Source organism: Castor canadensis, chromosome 10 (genome assembly GCF_047511655.1).
Source record: "Castor canadensis chromosome 10, mCasCan1.hap1v2, whole genome shotgun sequence".
In the NCBI taxonomy this organism is placed as follows: domain Eukaryota; kingdom Metazoa; phylum Chordata; class Mammalia; order Rodentia; family Castoridae; genus Castor; species Castor canadensis.
The window spans coordinates 141,205,700-141,220,528 of NC_133395.1; the positions used below are offsets into that span (position 1 = coordinate 141,205,700).

Sequence of the window (14,829 nt, forward strand, 5' to 3'; positions counted from 1 at the left end):
GGAAGTTACTGAAGCAGAATTTTTTTCAATAGGCTTCTAATATGCACCAAATCTCCAAAACTCTGAAAGAGAATTGCCTTGGTTATATGAATCCCTACCTTATTTTCCTGAACTCCAGAGGCCTGGCATATACACTATGTACAGGACGTGAGTGCACCAAGCTGGGCCATTGACAACTGTGTGACCTTACCTCAGCTCTTTGATCCCTTGAAATACGCAGATGTTGGTAAATCAAAATTACCCTCCAGGGTACTGCTGTTATCTTCATTTTTGCTCATGGGGAAATTAAGGCTCAAAGAGGTTGAGCAACTTAGCTGAGGTCACAGAGCAAGTCAGAGGTGGAGCTGGGATTTGGGCTTGGGCCTGTCCATTTCCTTTCTGCCCAGATCCCCTTCATCCCTTGAGCAATGGTATTCTAGGGTCCGGGAGGGAGCCAGAAAAGCAAGCCTCCATCATAATTGCCATCTCTTCTTTCTCATTCCAGGATGTCAGCACCTCCATTCCTAAGCAGGAAAAGCCTTTGAGCTGGCCTGGAGACAGCCTTTTCTGGAGTGAGGCAGATGTGGTCCAGGCAACCAGTGACTTCGACCAAAGCCACAGAATCAGCGAGGGGACCTTTGCTGACATCTACAGAGGGCAAAGGCATGGGGTGCCCTTTGTATTCAAGAAGCTCAGAGAGGTGAACCTGGTGGGTTTTTGGTGAGAGGTGGAGGCTGCGTGGCCGAGGCTGGGTCTTCACGTTCCAGTGTCTCTGTCCACAGATGGCCTGCTCAAGTCCAGGATCCATGGAAAGATTCTTCCAGGCGGAGGTGCAGATTAGTCTTAGGTAAGCGCCCCTTTGGAGAACGCTTGCTTCAGTGATAACAAATAGCCCTTCTATTGTACTCTATTATTGATTATCTTGGTCTGTAGCTATAAGTGAACCCCACAAGTGGGTAATTTATAAAGAATAGAGGTTTATTTGACTCCTGGTTCCAGAGGCTTGGAAGTTTAACAGTATGCTGCTGCCATCTGGTAAGGGCCTGGTGGTGCATCATAACCTGGTGGAGGGCACCACTTGGAGAGACAGTGGACGTGCCAGCTTGGCCTCTCTTCCTCCTTTTGAATGCTACCCCATCCTCCTGACCTTACCTAATTCTAATTACCTTCTACCCACTCTACCTCCAAATACCATTCGCTATGAATTTAGGGAATAAGTTTTCTGCACATGAACTTTAAGGGACACATTGGAATCATATTACATAAAAACTCACTCAGTCCTCACAAGAGTGCTATAATGTGACCACTGTTACCACATTTTTTTGCAGATGGGTAAGTTGAGGCCCAGAGAAGTCAAGTTTGTGGTCCAAGATCACACAACTAGTGTGTAGCTCCGATTTGAGTCTACATGGTCTGTGTCCAGAATCTGTGCTTTTCCTAGATAGCAAATTATGCATAGGTTAGAGTGAAGGAACTTATCTCACTCCATCTCCTTCCTTCCATGAGAAAAGAAATCTGTTTCCATCCCATTCTGGGTTTAATTTCCAACACTGGAAAAAAAAAAAAAAAAGGCTGGAGGTGTGGCTCATACCTGCTTAGCAAGCATGAAGGCCTGAGTTCAAACCCCAGTACTGTTAAAAAAAAAAGAGAGAAAATTATAAATAAGTAAATAGATATCACCTATTTTCCACAGCACTACTATAGCAATACTTTATAATTTTTAAATCTTTTTTCATACATGCATGTATGCATGTGCATATATACACACATTTCATGGAAACTGGAAATATAATTCTTAATTCTGTTTTTTTTTTTAAATTTTTTTATTGCAGTACTGGGGTTTGAACTCTGAACCTCATGCTTGCGAGGCAGGCATCTAGCTCTTGAGCCACTCTGCCATCCCACTAATTCTGCTCCCACTTTGGCATAGTGCATTCATGTGGTTGGCAGTCACCTCCTCATTCCCTGATTCAAGTAACATGAGTAGGCCAGCCTTTCCCAGGCTCCAAGAAGCGCAGACTTGAAGTATGTACAACCCCGCCTTGGAGACATTTACAGCCCAGTGGGGAGTGTGACAAGTGTGAAGTGGGGTGGCTTTAAGGGAGTGGAGGTAGGTGGAGGGATCAGGCCATTTGCCATAGTCCTGGAGAGATGGGATTGGGGTGTGACCCAAGGCAGAGGAGAGGGGATTGAGGAAACATTTTGAAAGCCGTGTGTGACAGTGAGTGGTGACTAACGGGATGCAGGAAGTCAGGAGGTTTTCAGGAAGCTGGATGGGTGGCATGTCCTTTGCCACACATAGGGTGGATGAGCAAGTTGGGACTGTTGGCCTAGCATGATGTCCCGAGCGTGGGATGCAGTTAGACACTGCCATGTGGTCCTAAGAATGGGGCTGGAGCTAACAGGTTGGGACTGTCCCTAATAGTAGTGGGAGGCACCTGGAGGAGTAGTGTCTAAAACAAGATGAAGAGCTGGCTGTGGGACACCTTTGTTTCAGAGGAAGGGAAAAGAGGAGGCTCTTGTAAAAAAGGCCTAGAGTGACCCGAGAGGTAGAAGGAAAGCCAGGAGGGAATGGCGACTCAGATCAGCAGAGGAGGATTTCAGGGAAGAACCAAGGCGGAAGGTCCTGGTGTCACTGCTTGCTGGCTTGTGGCCTTGGGCAAGTCTTCATCCTCTAAGCCTCTGTTCCTGGAGGTGGGGTAGAGTCTGTGTCATGCTGCAGAGCAGGAAAGCAGGGTGGGACTCTTAGATGGCAGTAACATGGGAGGTTACTGGTGGCCTCAGGAGTGCAGCAGGCAGAGAGGGAAGAGAGGCTCAGCCTTTGGCTCTCCTTTCTGTTCCCCTCCTCACCCTGTGTTGGTGCTTGGTTTCAGATGCTGCCACCCCAATGTCTTACCTCTCCTGGGCTTCTGTGCTGGAAGAGAGTTCTACAGCCTGATCTACCCCTACATGGCAAATGGGTCCCTGCAGGACAAACTCCTGAATCAGGTAAGGGGTGGGGCCACGGTCAGAAATAGTCGCTGGTAGTCCCCAGTTAGGGAGCAAGGTTAAGGACCTACAGGAGGCCCGCAGTAGTCTTCCACAGGAAAACTGCCACTCAGGTGCACTAATGACTGCCTGTTCTCCTGGTCTCTGTGTGCTGGACACCTTGATAAACCTTTATACCTGTCATCTTCTGTGGGCCTGTTACAAAGAAAGAGGTATCCCTCGTTTTCCACAAGAGCAGTCCTTGGCCCAGAGAGTCTCTTTTGACTTTCCCAAGGAAGCACAGCTAACAAGTTTCAGGCCAGGGTTTCAGTTGACTTCATCTGGCTCCATCCAGATGTAAGCATTTTTGAAAAGAAATCTATGAGGTGGGGTTGTTTGAGCCAGTTCTTAGACTATATGGACTCGGAGGGGTGGTGATAGGTGGGGATTTCACCTGGGAGATTTGGTCTTAGCACAGCAGTGGCAGTACCTGTGCACTCACCGTTTCCTTAGCACAGGTGAATTTCCCTAGTACACATGAAGCTGGTATAAGGCCATGTGTGTGGTGTGCAAACATGAGCTCTCTAACTCCTCTCCCAGCCAGCCCTCCTAGAGAAGTTCCAGAGTTCTGTAATAGTCAGGATAAAAACAGCTGCTGTTTTTTGAGCATGCATTCTAGGGCAGCATGTACACTTCCTTGAATCTTTACAGCAACCCTGAATCTAGGGATGAACTTTTTCCTTTTTTTTCTTGTTTCTTTCTTTCTTTCTTTTTTTTTTTTTTTTTTTTGCGGAGCTGGGAATCAAACCTGGGACTATGCATATGCCAGGCAAGTGCTGTACTAATGAGCAATATTCCAACATTTCCATTTTATACCCAGAAAAACTGAGGCTTAGAGACCTTAGGTGTCCTTCCCAAGGTCACAGTCTGAGCTAGGATTTACACATAGATCTATATGATGTCAAATATAGAAACATGCTGGTTAGCCATGCTGGCTGAGCCCTGTTGCTGAGGATGAATGTGATAGCTGGGGATGGGCACAGGAGCCCAGGACCTGGCCGTCAACACTACATATTTTCTTTTTCTCTTTCTTTTTTTTTTTCTCTTGGCAGTACTGGGGTTTGAACTCAGGGCCTCATGCTTGCTAGGCCAGCATTCTAGCACTTTAGAAAGGCGTTGGGGTGACTCTTCCTCCTCCTTCTCTTCTTTCTTTTAGGGTGCTTCAGACCCATTGCCCTGGCTCCAGCGTGCCAGCATCTGCTTAGGGCTGCTTTGTGCCGTTGAACACTTGCATGGCCTGGACATCATCCATGGCAATGTCAAGAGGTAAGAGGGTTGGGCTGGACCCCACCAAGGCCTTATTCTTGGGTTCTCTCTCTGTCTTTCTTCTCCTTGCTTTTCTCCTCCCACCTTCTTTCATTCCCTGGTCTCTCCTTTTATTTCTTGTTGTGTTCCTTTCCTACTCTTGTTATATACTGCCTACCCTGTCACTACATTTGTCTTTCTGAGCTGCTGCTTCCCAACAAGCTTTCTGCACCCCTGTGCATTTCACTGGCCATCCTAGACCCTATCCTTGAGCTCTGGGGCATATCTACAAGCCCCCTGGGATTTTGAGCTCTCTGTTTAGGCTCTTCTTGGGAGTCCTAAGTCCTGCTTCTGCATCTGTTGGTGATAGTTTCTTGTCAGGGAGCCTCCCTGTACCCCAGCACCTCAGCCCATGCATCCAAGAGTAAGAAATTCCCATCTGGGAATGGATAGCATGGGGAGAGATTTCAGAAAATCTGGCAGAACTAGCCCCAGAGCCATAGAACTCCCAGCTCCCCAAGGTTCTCTCTCCATTGGCACATGTAAACATGGGTGTTCTTTCCCCATTTCTCCCTCCTTGTTTTTACTTAACTATACCAATTGTACTTTCAAGAAAGGAAATGAAAGGGTGAGAGGTCATCACCAACCTACTCTCCTGGCACCGTTTTTTGTTTTTTGTGGTGCTGAGGGTCAAACTCAAGGCTTTTGCACATGGCAGGCAAGTGCCCTACTGCTGACTCACATCCCAACCTATTTTTAGTTTCTCATTTTGGCCCCTTCACACACAAATCCTTTCATCTTCTGTTTTTTCTGCCTTGTTTAGACATAGAATTTTCCCACGTTGTGTATTATCATGTTTTTAGTGATTTCTTAGTTTTCCACTAAAGAAATTTACTCATAATTTACTTAATAGTGGATATCAGAATTGATGCCCACTTTTAAAAATTCTGTTTGGCATTAGTTGTACACCTGTAGTTTAGCTTCTTGTTTTCCCTCCTCTGGAATACTTTCTCTGAGTTACCTCCCACTGGTAACATGAGTGAGTCAAAGGATCCTTTTACTGATCTTTGTAATTTTTTTAATGTTCTTATTCCCTACAATCTGGGCAAGCTGAGTCATAATGATACTGGTGTTTAGACTTGAACCAAGCAGGCCAGAGCTGGGGGTGGGAATGGCCTTGGAAGGACCTAGTAAGCACAAGCAATGGCCTTGGCAAACTGAGATGGGGTGGGGAGGCTGCACCTCTTCAGCCACATTCCTGGGGCAACTGGACTCATTCTTAACTCCATCCCCATTTCCTGGAGGGAGTAGGTTCCCAGTGCTCTCTGCCTTCCCCTGTCAGGACTGGCCCAGAAACTCCATGTCAAGGGTCTTCAGTGATCCCCACTTACAGGGGCTTATGTTGCTCACTGCTAAGTTGTTTTTCAAAAGGGTCTCCATGGCAGTCTCTCCTGCTCAGAATGAGATTTTCCGTATTTGGTTTTCCACAGTTCCAACATTTTGCTGGATGAAAATTTCATCCCCAAGTTGGGTCATCCAATGATTCACTTGTGTCCTGTGGACAAGAGGTCAAAGTACACCATGATGAAGACTCGCCTTTTCCAGGCCTCAGCGGCATATCTGCCAGAAGACTTCATCAGAGTGGGGCAGCTGACAAAGCGAGTGGATGTTTTCAGCTGTGGAATAGTAAGGGGTTCCTTCTCTGCTCAGACTTGGGTCTTTACTCATTTACCCTTCTCGTGGCTCCTCAGTAAGTGCAGGACCTTGTGGAGACACGCATGCATGTTCCAAGGAAGGGCAGCAGGGGCTGGCAGACTGTGGGCTATAGGCTAGATCTGCTCCCTGTTCTATTTTATCTTTTTTTTCCCCCCAGTACTGGGGTTTGAACTCAGGGCTTTACGCTTGCTAGACAAGCATTTTACTGCTTGAACTATACCCCATCCCTTCTATGGCTTTTTTTTTTTTTTTTTTTGTGGTGCTAGGAATGTAACCCAGGGCTTCACTCATGCTAAGCAAGCACCTCTACCACCGAGCCTTACATCCAGCAAGTCTTGTTTGTTTGTTTGTTTTTGCAATACTGGGGTTTGAACTCAGGGCCTATACCTTGAGCCACTTCACCAGACCTTTTTTGTGATGGGTTTTTTCGAGATAGGATCTCACGAACTATTTGTCTGGGGCTGGCTTCAAGATGTAATCCTCCTGATCTCTGTCTCCTGAGTAGCTAGGATTACAGGTGTGAGCCATTGGCACCCAGCTTTTTTTTTTTTTGAGATGGAGTCTCAATACTGTCCAGGGTTTGAACTCATGGGCTCAAGTGATCTTTCCACCACAGGCTCCCGAGTAACTGGGACTATAGGTTTGTGCTGCCATGCCCAACAAGCTTCCATGGCCTATTTTAGATGGCCTGTAAGCTGAGTAGATTTTTTTGCTTGTTTGTTTTTTGAGGTACTGGGGTTTGAACTCAAGGCCTCACATCACTTGCTAGGAGTTGCTCACTCTACACTTGAGCCACTCTACCAGCCCAAGACTAGTTTTCAGTTTGTGTGTGTTTATGTATATGCATGGATGAGTGGATGAATCTGTGACAGAGACTCTATTTAATCCACAAAGACTAAAATATTTATTCTGTGGTTCATTATAAAAATATTTGTCAACTCTGAAGTATAGCCATATATGCCTGTCCAGATTCTAGACAGACATTATTTTCCTTGGAGATATTATTTACTATCTTCCCTGAAGATCTCTTGACTTTCCTGGATTCCCATTCATGTATCCACTTGTCAGTTTGTCCTTGTTTATTTATCCACTATCCAGCCATTCAGCCAACGTGCATTCATCCATCCTCCAATACCCGCCTGTCCGTTCAGTATCCGTCTACCCATCCCGCACCCTCCACCCTCACCTCCAGCCTGTCCTTTCTGACACGTGCCAGGCACTTAAAGCTAAATGTCACTAAAACACAAGCTCCACAAGAGCTCATGGTGTGAGTTTAGCAATCTGCAGAATACACGCCAATTCCTTGATGTCTCTATAGGACAGGAGTGTTAAAAGGGTTTTGTTTTTTGGAAAATACTGACTTTAACAAGGTTTCTTTACCAAGAGATTAATTAGAGCTTTTGATATGGTAATGAGCCTATGTCTGGTCTTTGTAGGGAATGCAGGGCTTCCCAACTTCGCTTGACTACGGAACCTTCTATTCTGCATATATCAAAACTATTAGTTTTTGTGCATCCACTCATCTGTTCAGTCACTTATTGAATGCTCACCACCCTCTCCACCCCTTTTCTCAGCCCTACCACTGACTGATTTTTATGATCTTGAATGTTGGTTCCTCTTGTCAGGAGCGAGGGCATTTTTTTTTTTAGTAGTGGGGCTCGAACTCAGGGCCTTCACCTAGAGCCACTCCACCAGCCCTTTTTGTGATGGTTTTTTTTTTGAGATAGGGTCTCATGCACTATTTGCCCAGGCTGGCTTTGAACCACAGTCCTCCTGATCTCTGCCTCCTGAGTAGCTAGGATTACAGGCATGAGCCATCGGCACCCCCGGCCTTTCAGTGTTTTTGATGAGCCCTAAATGATCCCGGTAAAGCGCTCATCCATTCCAGAGTGTGGCAGAGGCAGAAGAAAGTGCTTATTCAGTCTCCCTTCCTGGCAGAACCTGGTCATGAATTCCTTTGCAATTGTCTCTAGTCCCACTTGCTGCAGTGGTGCCCTCTGCTGCCTCCTGCTGGCCACTTCCAGTCTGTTGTTAATCCCAGTGGCCCTGGGTCATCTATTTTGAATTGCTTCAGGAGGGGTTGTGGGAAAGAGATTTGACATGAAGTGTGGGCTGTTCAATCCTTCAACATTCACAACTGCTCGATGCCCATTTAACAACTGAGGAGACTGTCAGTTCTTAGTTTGTGCCAAAATATCACCTGAGCATTGGTAAGGAAGGGTCAGAATTGGAGACCAAACCTCTGTGACTCTAGAACCCTTTATCTCTGTTGAGAATTCCTGTTCAAAGCAGGTTTCTTGTTCACTTGGGCACATATCATGGTGTGTCAATTTTGCAATGGTTTACACAGGTTTGGGACTGGGCTCCTTTGTGAGTGGATGAATTAATGAATAAATAATATTAATAAGGCCCTATTGTAGAAACATGCTATCAGTGCCGCTGAGACTTTTTCTGTATAGAGTAGACACCCACAGATGGATTCTTTCTTTCCCTGAGATTGACATAGCAATGCTATTAACTCTTGCTGATGGATTTTAAAATGAAACACCTTTACAAAAAAATGTGTGTGTATGTATATATGTATGTGTGTGTGTGGTGTGTGTATGCATATATATGTATATATATATGAACATATTAAAAAAAACTTGATACATAGATACATGCACACCCATACTTGAATTTTTTTTTTTTTGGTGGTACTGGGGTTTGAACTCAGGGCTTTGTGCCTATGAGGCAGGTGCTCTACTGCTTGAGCCACATCTCCAGAACCCCCCCACCAGCTTGATTTTGAGATAGGGTCTTTGCTAATATTTTTTCCCAGGCCAGCCAAAACCAAGATCCTCCTATCTCTGCCTCCTGAGTAGCTGGGATTATAGGTGTGAGCCACCACGTCTGGCCACACACACACACACTTGAAATTTTTGAATTCTGTACTCCCTGTCTTGCTATCAATTAATGAGACTTTCCAGTGGCAGCCAGCTGGCTTCTTTAGTTGGAAGTATTCCATGATATTTCCATGTTCCAGAGTTTGGGCAGCATCTCTTCTGGCAGATGGGAGAGCCAGCCTGGAGCTTAGACAGTGCTACTGAGAAGAAAGCTCTCTTGTGGGCAGAATCTCCTGTTCAGCTTATGCAGAGTGTCTGGACTGTGCTAACTCCGTGTTCTGTTCTGGCCAGGTGTTAGCTGAGGTCCTCACTGGCTTCCCTGCTGTGGATAAGGATCGGAGCCCGGTTTACCTGGTAAGTGACCCAGTCACTTCTGGTCGAATGGTCTCACACAGCCATCCTGCTGTGTGAGAAGAGAAGGCTATGCCCACTGTGTACTTGCTGCTGAGGCTTCAGTCCAGAACCCTCTGTTTTGTGGGCTGGAGATCTGACATCTACCCCCACACAGTGTCATTTCAAAAGCAAAAGTCAGCCTGACTCTGCTCAGTGTTGGGCACTTTACGTATGTTATCTTTCTAAGTCATCTCAAACTCCCCATGAGGGTCATGACGTTGGTTGGTCAACAGATGAAGAGAGCAGGGTCTGAGAGTCACCTGAGACCTGGTGTCAAGGCTAGAACCCTGCTAGGTCATCTTGAGTTCTTATCTATGACACTCTCCTAAACACTCAATCTCATGCAGTCTGAGCATATGAACTCAGTACCATCACCCCCACATAGTGGCAGGGGGAGCAGGGGTGGAGCTGGAGCCTGAACCTACATTTCCTGCACCGTTCCAAGTGTTCTGCAAGTGCCAATCCTCTTCATTAGTGGGAGCAGAGCACCTTGTGTGTTGTGGAACACCAGGTTTTTTTTGTTTTTGTTTTTTTTTTGAGAAGGAGCCCTAGAAACATCCCCTGGGTTCTGGGTGTGGAGGCTGGTGGCCTCCCTCTCTACATAAAAGTCCCTTTGATGAACTTTATGGGTTCTGTCTTTTGTGCACAAGAGCCCACCGGTCTTGCAGGGATCATTTGAAGAGGTCAGTTTGGGCAGTACAGATGTAAATGTGGTTTGGGGCCATTTGAGGCCTTTCCTGTCTCCTGACTTTTCGTAGTTCATAGTTCCCAGCAGTCCTCTGGGGCTCCCTGCTGAATGTCACACACAGAAGAGGCTTTCAGGCACTGTTAGGAACTTATCTAGAAAGTCTTTGTTAAGACTTTCTATAAATGTGGGATATATATATATATATAATTTTAAAAATCTAGTTTCTTTCTCTATACCCAAGTATGGGCTTTCATCATGTCCTGTTGTGGTACATGTAATCTGATAGATGGGTGATCAAGATTCAGTGAGAGGACAGCTTGTTGACACCTCCTGTGGTTAGGGTGGAGGAAGCTGGCTTCTTCCCCACACTGGCTTACAGCTTGCTCACTCAGGGGAGTGTTCATTGCCTTAAATGTCCTTAGTTAAAAAGGCGTGCACCCTCAGCTGTGGCAGTGGCACTAAAGAAACACACACGTGTGAGGAAAGATAGGTGACAAGGATGTTAGTTATAGCATTACTGATGATAGTAAGGCAGAGTAGACAAGTGAAAGACCAACCAATACGGAATTATGACACAAAACACCATGGAGTCATTTATGAGTAAGTATGCAAAAACAAGTTTATAGATATAAATAATGAAAATAAAGTCTGTGATATAATTTTTTGTGTGTGTGCAGTGGTGAGGATTGAACCCAGGGCCTCAAGCACGCTAAACATGCATTCTACTGCTGAGTCGCACCCCCAACTCTAATACAAATTTTAATATATACACTTGTGAAACTCTCACTACATCAAGATAATGGACATCTCTGCTACCTTCTCTTTGTACACTCCTTCCTGCCCCCTCCATAGCCAGCAGCCTCTGATCTGCTTCCTGTCACTATATAAGAGCTCAGATTTTTGGTGTCCCAAATAAATGAAATCCTATATTGTGTGCTCGTTTCACCTGGTTTTTCGTTTAGCATGCTCGTTCAAGAGTCATGCGTGCTCTTTGTGTCATGGCTCACTCCCTTTGTGGCAGAGTGTCTCCACACTGGAGATACCAGCATCTCTCCATCCATCCGTTGATGGGTAGTTGGGGGGTTTCCAGTTTTTGACCATTATAAAAAAAGGCACCATGCAGGCATAGTGATGCATACCTGTAATCCCAGTACTTGGGGGGTTGAAGCAGGAGGATAGGCCCTCTGCGCTACATAGTGAGACCTTATCTCAAAACACCAACAAAAGAAAAAACAAAGGCAACAGAAACATCTCTGTGAGAGTCTCTGGGTATTCATTACCCTCATCTCTGTTGAGGTACAGCTCACACTTCTGAGGTGGGTGAAATTTTGTGAGTTTTGCCAAATGGATACCACCACAATTGAGATAGGAAATATGTCCTTCATTCCAGAAAATTCCCTCAGGCCCCTTTGTAGCTGATCTCTACCCCATTTCCAGCTCCTGGCAATTGTGATCTAGTTTCTGCCTATATAGTTCTTTTTCAGATTGTCGTGTAGTTGGAACCATAGCCTAGATGCCCATTTGTGCTGGCATCCATCACCTCTCATGGTGCCTTTGAGCTTCAATCGTGTGGTGGTTGCTGGTGTCAGGGGCTCATTCCTTGGTTTTTGTAGTATAGGCAGTGCTGGGGCTAGAAGCCAGGGCCTCAGGTATGCTAGGCAAGCCCTGTACCATCACCGAGTCATACCCCAACTGCTTAAGACTCCTTGATGCTCTCACAGGCCCTCCTCCCTTTTCTTTCAGTTTGTCATTGCATGCTCTTGTAAAGTGGATTTGTCCCTCACAGAGCATCTGACATTCTGGTTTTGCCTATTGCATCCTCCTGCTTGCTGCACGTGCCCTGGCAGTTAGGTTGGTGGTAATGGCTTTGTCAGGAAGGCTTCCTCAGATGTGGTGGGTTTACCTAATTGCATCACAACCCCAGTGTGAGGTTTGGGTGGGATGACTGACTTCTGACTCCTGAAGACCCATCATTTTTTTGCTACTGTTCTTGGCAAAAGATTAGGGATGGGGATGTAACTTCGTATCGATGCCTGCAAGATAAGATCTGTCTTTCCGCTAGGGGTGGTTCATGGCAGTCACTGTGAACCATGTCTGATTCTGTTTCAGGTGGTGATAACCTGTTTTTGTAAACCAAGTACAGGCTTCGACTGTACTTACTGATTTATTCACCTTGACCTTGGATTTCTTTTAAAGACAGAGCTCACACAAGAGAGTTATGCAAAAGCATCAGGAGTGCAAACCTTGCCCAACTAGAGGCTTTAGCTGAGCTGAATTCCTGATGCTGTCAGGCATGCAGTGTTCTTGGATCCTCAAACCACCCACTTGCTAGACAAGGAAATTGAGGCAGAATGGAGCTTATTTTATATTTGCTATGTTTTAGTTTGTTTTTTTGAGATGAACTCAGTATGTAGCCCAGACTGGCCTCAATCTCAGGATCCTCCTGCTTCAGCCTCCCAAGTGCTGGGATTACAGGCATGCACCACCACACCTGACTCTGCATTTTAAAGTGTTTATTTTAGGTGGAGTGGCTAAAGAGATAGAGCACCTGCCTCAAAAGCGTGAGGCCCTGAGTTCAGCCCCCAGGACTGCAAAACAAACAATAAAGTACTTATTTTGTACTATAAAAGAGATTGTCCATATCCATGAAAGTTTTTTGTCTACTTTTTTTTTTTTTTTCAGTCCTGGGGTTTGATCTCAGGGCCTTCACACTTGAGCCACTCCACCAACTGTATTTTTGTGAAGAATTTTTGAAGATAGGGTGTCATGAACTATTGCCCAGCTGGCTTCAAACTGCGATCCTCTTGATCTCTGCATCCTGAGTAGCTAGGATTACAGGCTTGAGCCACCAGTGCCCAGCAATTTGTTTACAATTTTTATTCAAGAACTTGTACAACATATTCATATAAATGAATTTTAATCTTCATTTCCTTCTCTTCTTCACATTGATTTGGAATTAATGTAGTTTGTAACTTTCCTTGCTGTTAGCTATGTTCAAAAATTATGCAGATTGTTCTTCTTCAAATATTTCATCCTAGCTACTCAGGAAGCAGAGATCAGGAGGATGGTTCAAAGCCTGCCCAGGCAAATAGTTCGTGAGACCCTATCTCGAAAAAACCCATCACAAAAAAGAGTTGGTGGAGTGGCTCAAGGTATAGACCCTGAGTTCAAGCCCCAGTACCGCAAAAGAAAAAAAAAATCTTGAGATATTTCAACTGCCTTTTGGAAAAAGGTAAATGGGAAGTCCTTGCCCTTGCTCCTTTTGTTGGTTGCAGCCCCTTCCACCAAGATTCCCAGCTTTTCCTTTTGGTTTAATTCTCTCTTGCAGAAATTGGCAGTGTCCCTGATGCCATCTTTGGCAGGGTGGGTGCTGTGAGAGGTCACCTTCAGGGCCTGCTGCCACCTTTTGTCCCTGTTCATCAGCAGCTTTTTGCTGGGGACCATGGTCATCAAAGGCAGAAAGCATCTATGTGATTGTTAATAAGATTAAATTAGCAATGTGAGTAAAGTGCTAATCGTGCAGTAAGTCTATATAAATGATACTGGTAGTAGATTTATCACTAATAGACTATGCAAATGAGGACTGGGGGCGTGGCTCGGGGTGGAGCACCTGCCTCGCAAACAAACGCTCTGGGTTCAAACCCTAGTATCACACACACACACATGCATAAAATTAGACTACACAAATGATAATTATTAGTAGTAGCACTTATCGCTAGTAGACTATGGAATGTTTATTGTGTCAGGTGATCAGGTACATTATTTTATTCTTTATAGTAAAATAGTAAAATTTATTTAGGAAGGAAATTAGTATAACAGGTTAAAAGTGGGGAGAAATGGGAGAAGAGTGAGAAACATTTCCTGCTCCCCATGCAGGAAATGGGAGTAAAGACTCCGGTACATTATTTTATTACTGTTTGTGTTAGACCTAGGGGTAGGCATTTTGTTATTCCCATTTTCCTGATGAAGCCACTGAGGCCTGAAAAGGTGAAGCCCCTGCAGTGTGGTATGAATGCAGAATGGATGCCCCGTGCATCCTCTAGTGATTCTACAATTCCTGGGGGTTTTATTTGTTTCTGGTATGTCTGAATTAAAACAAAAAGTCCTGTAGGTCTTCTGAGAAGCTTCTGCAGTCACCACATCCTACAGCTCACACAGGGCCTTTCCACTCTCATTCCCACAGAAGGACTTGCTCCTCAAAGAAATTCCAAGCAGTACCACCTCACCCTGCTCCAGGAAGATGGGTGTGGAGAAGGTGATGGCAAAGGAGATTTGCCAGAAACACCTGGAGAAGAGGGCAGGTGCGCTGCCAGAGGACTGTGCCGAGGCCTGGGCCACAGCAGTCTGCCTCTGTCTGCGGAGGCGTAATGCCAGCCTGGAGGAGGTGAATTCACTGCTCAGCTCTGCACTTGCTAGCTACATTCACTGCACTGGGAACTTAACCTGTCTCATCTTTTTTTTTTAATTTAAAGAAGTTTCTTGTGTATCCTGTGTGAAATATATGAACTCACACATTGACTTCTTTTACAAGGCACTGTGGAAATGAGATTTGTTATTAAGGGTATGTGTGTGTGTACTAAGAACAAGCTTTCAAAGCTGGGCACCGGTGGCTCACACCTGTAATCCTAGCTACTCAGGAGGCAGAGATCAGGAAGAATGAGGTTTGAAGCCAGCCCAGGAAAATAGTTCGAGAGACCCTATTTCGAAAAACCCTTCACAAAAAAGGGCTTGTGGAGTGGCTCAAGGTGTAGGCCCGGAGTTCAAGCCCCAGTACTGCAAAAAAAAACCAAGCATTCATTCCCCAATTCCCTCTAATTTTGCTAATCTCCCTAAAAGCCCTCAAAGGTAACATCTGTATGACCTAATGCATCTTTTTCTTTCTCTTTTTCTTTTTTT

General features: G+C 45.3%; 1 protein-coding gene across 2 annotated transcripts in view; it reads left to right on the plus strand.

The window, feature by feature from the left end:
• Irak2 (interleukin 1 receptor associated kinase 2) overlaps positions 1-14,829 on the plus strand; it is a 51,437-nt gene that overhangs the window by 33,272 nt on the left and 3,336 nt on the right. For both annotated transcript variants that reach the window (XM_020167575.2, XM_020167576.2), the window contains exons 5-11: positions 485-679; positions 762-826; positions 2,853-2,967; positions 4,163-4,272; positions 5,742-5,937; positions 9,144-9,206; positions 14,117-14,317. In XM_020167575.2, the coding sequence (XP_020023164.2) occupies positions 485-679; positions 762-826; positions 2,853-2,967; positions 4,163-4,272; positions 5,742-5,937; positions 9,144-9,206; positions 14,117-14,317 (945 nt within the window). The remainder of the gene's footprint in view (positions 1-484; positions 680-761; positions 827-2,852; positions 2,968-4,162; positions 4,273-5,741; positions 5,938-9,143; positions 9,207-14,116; positions 14,318-14,829) is intronic.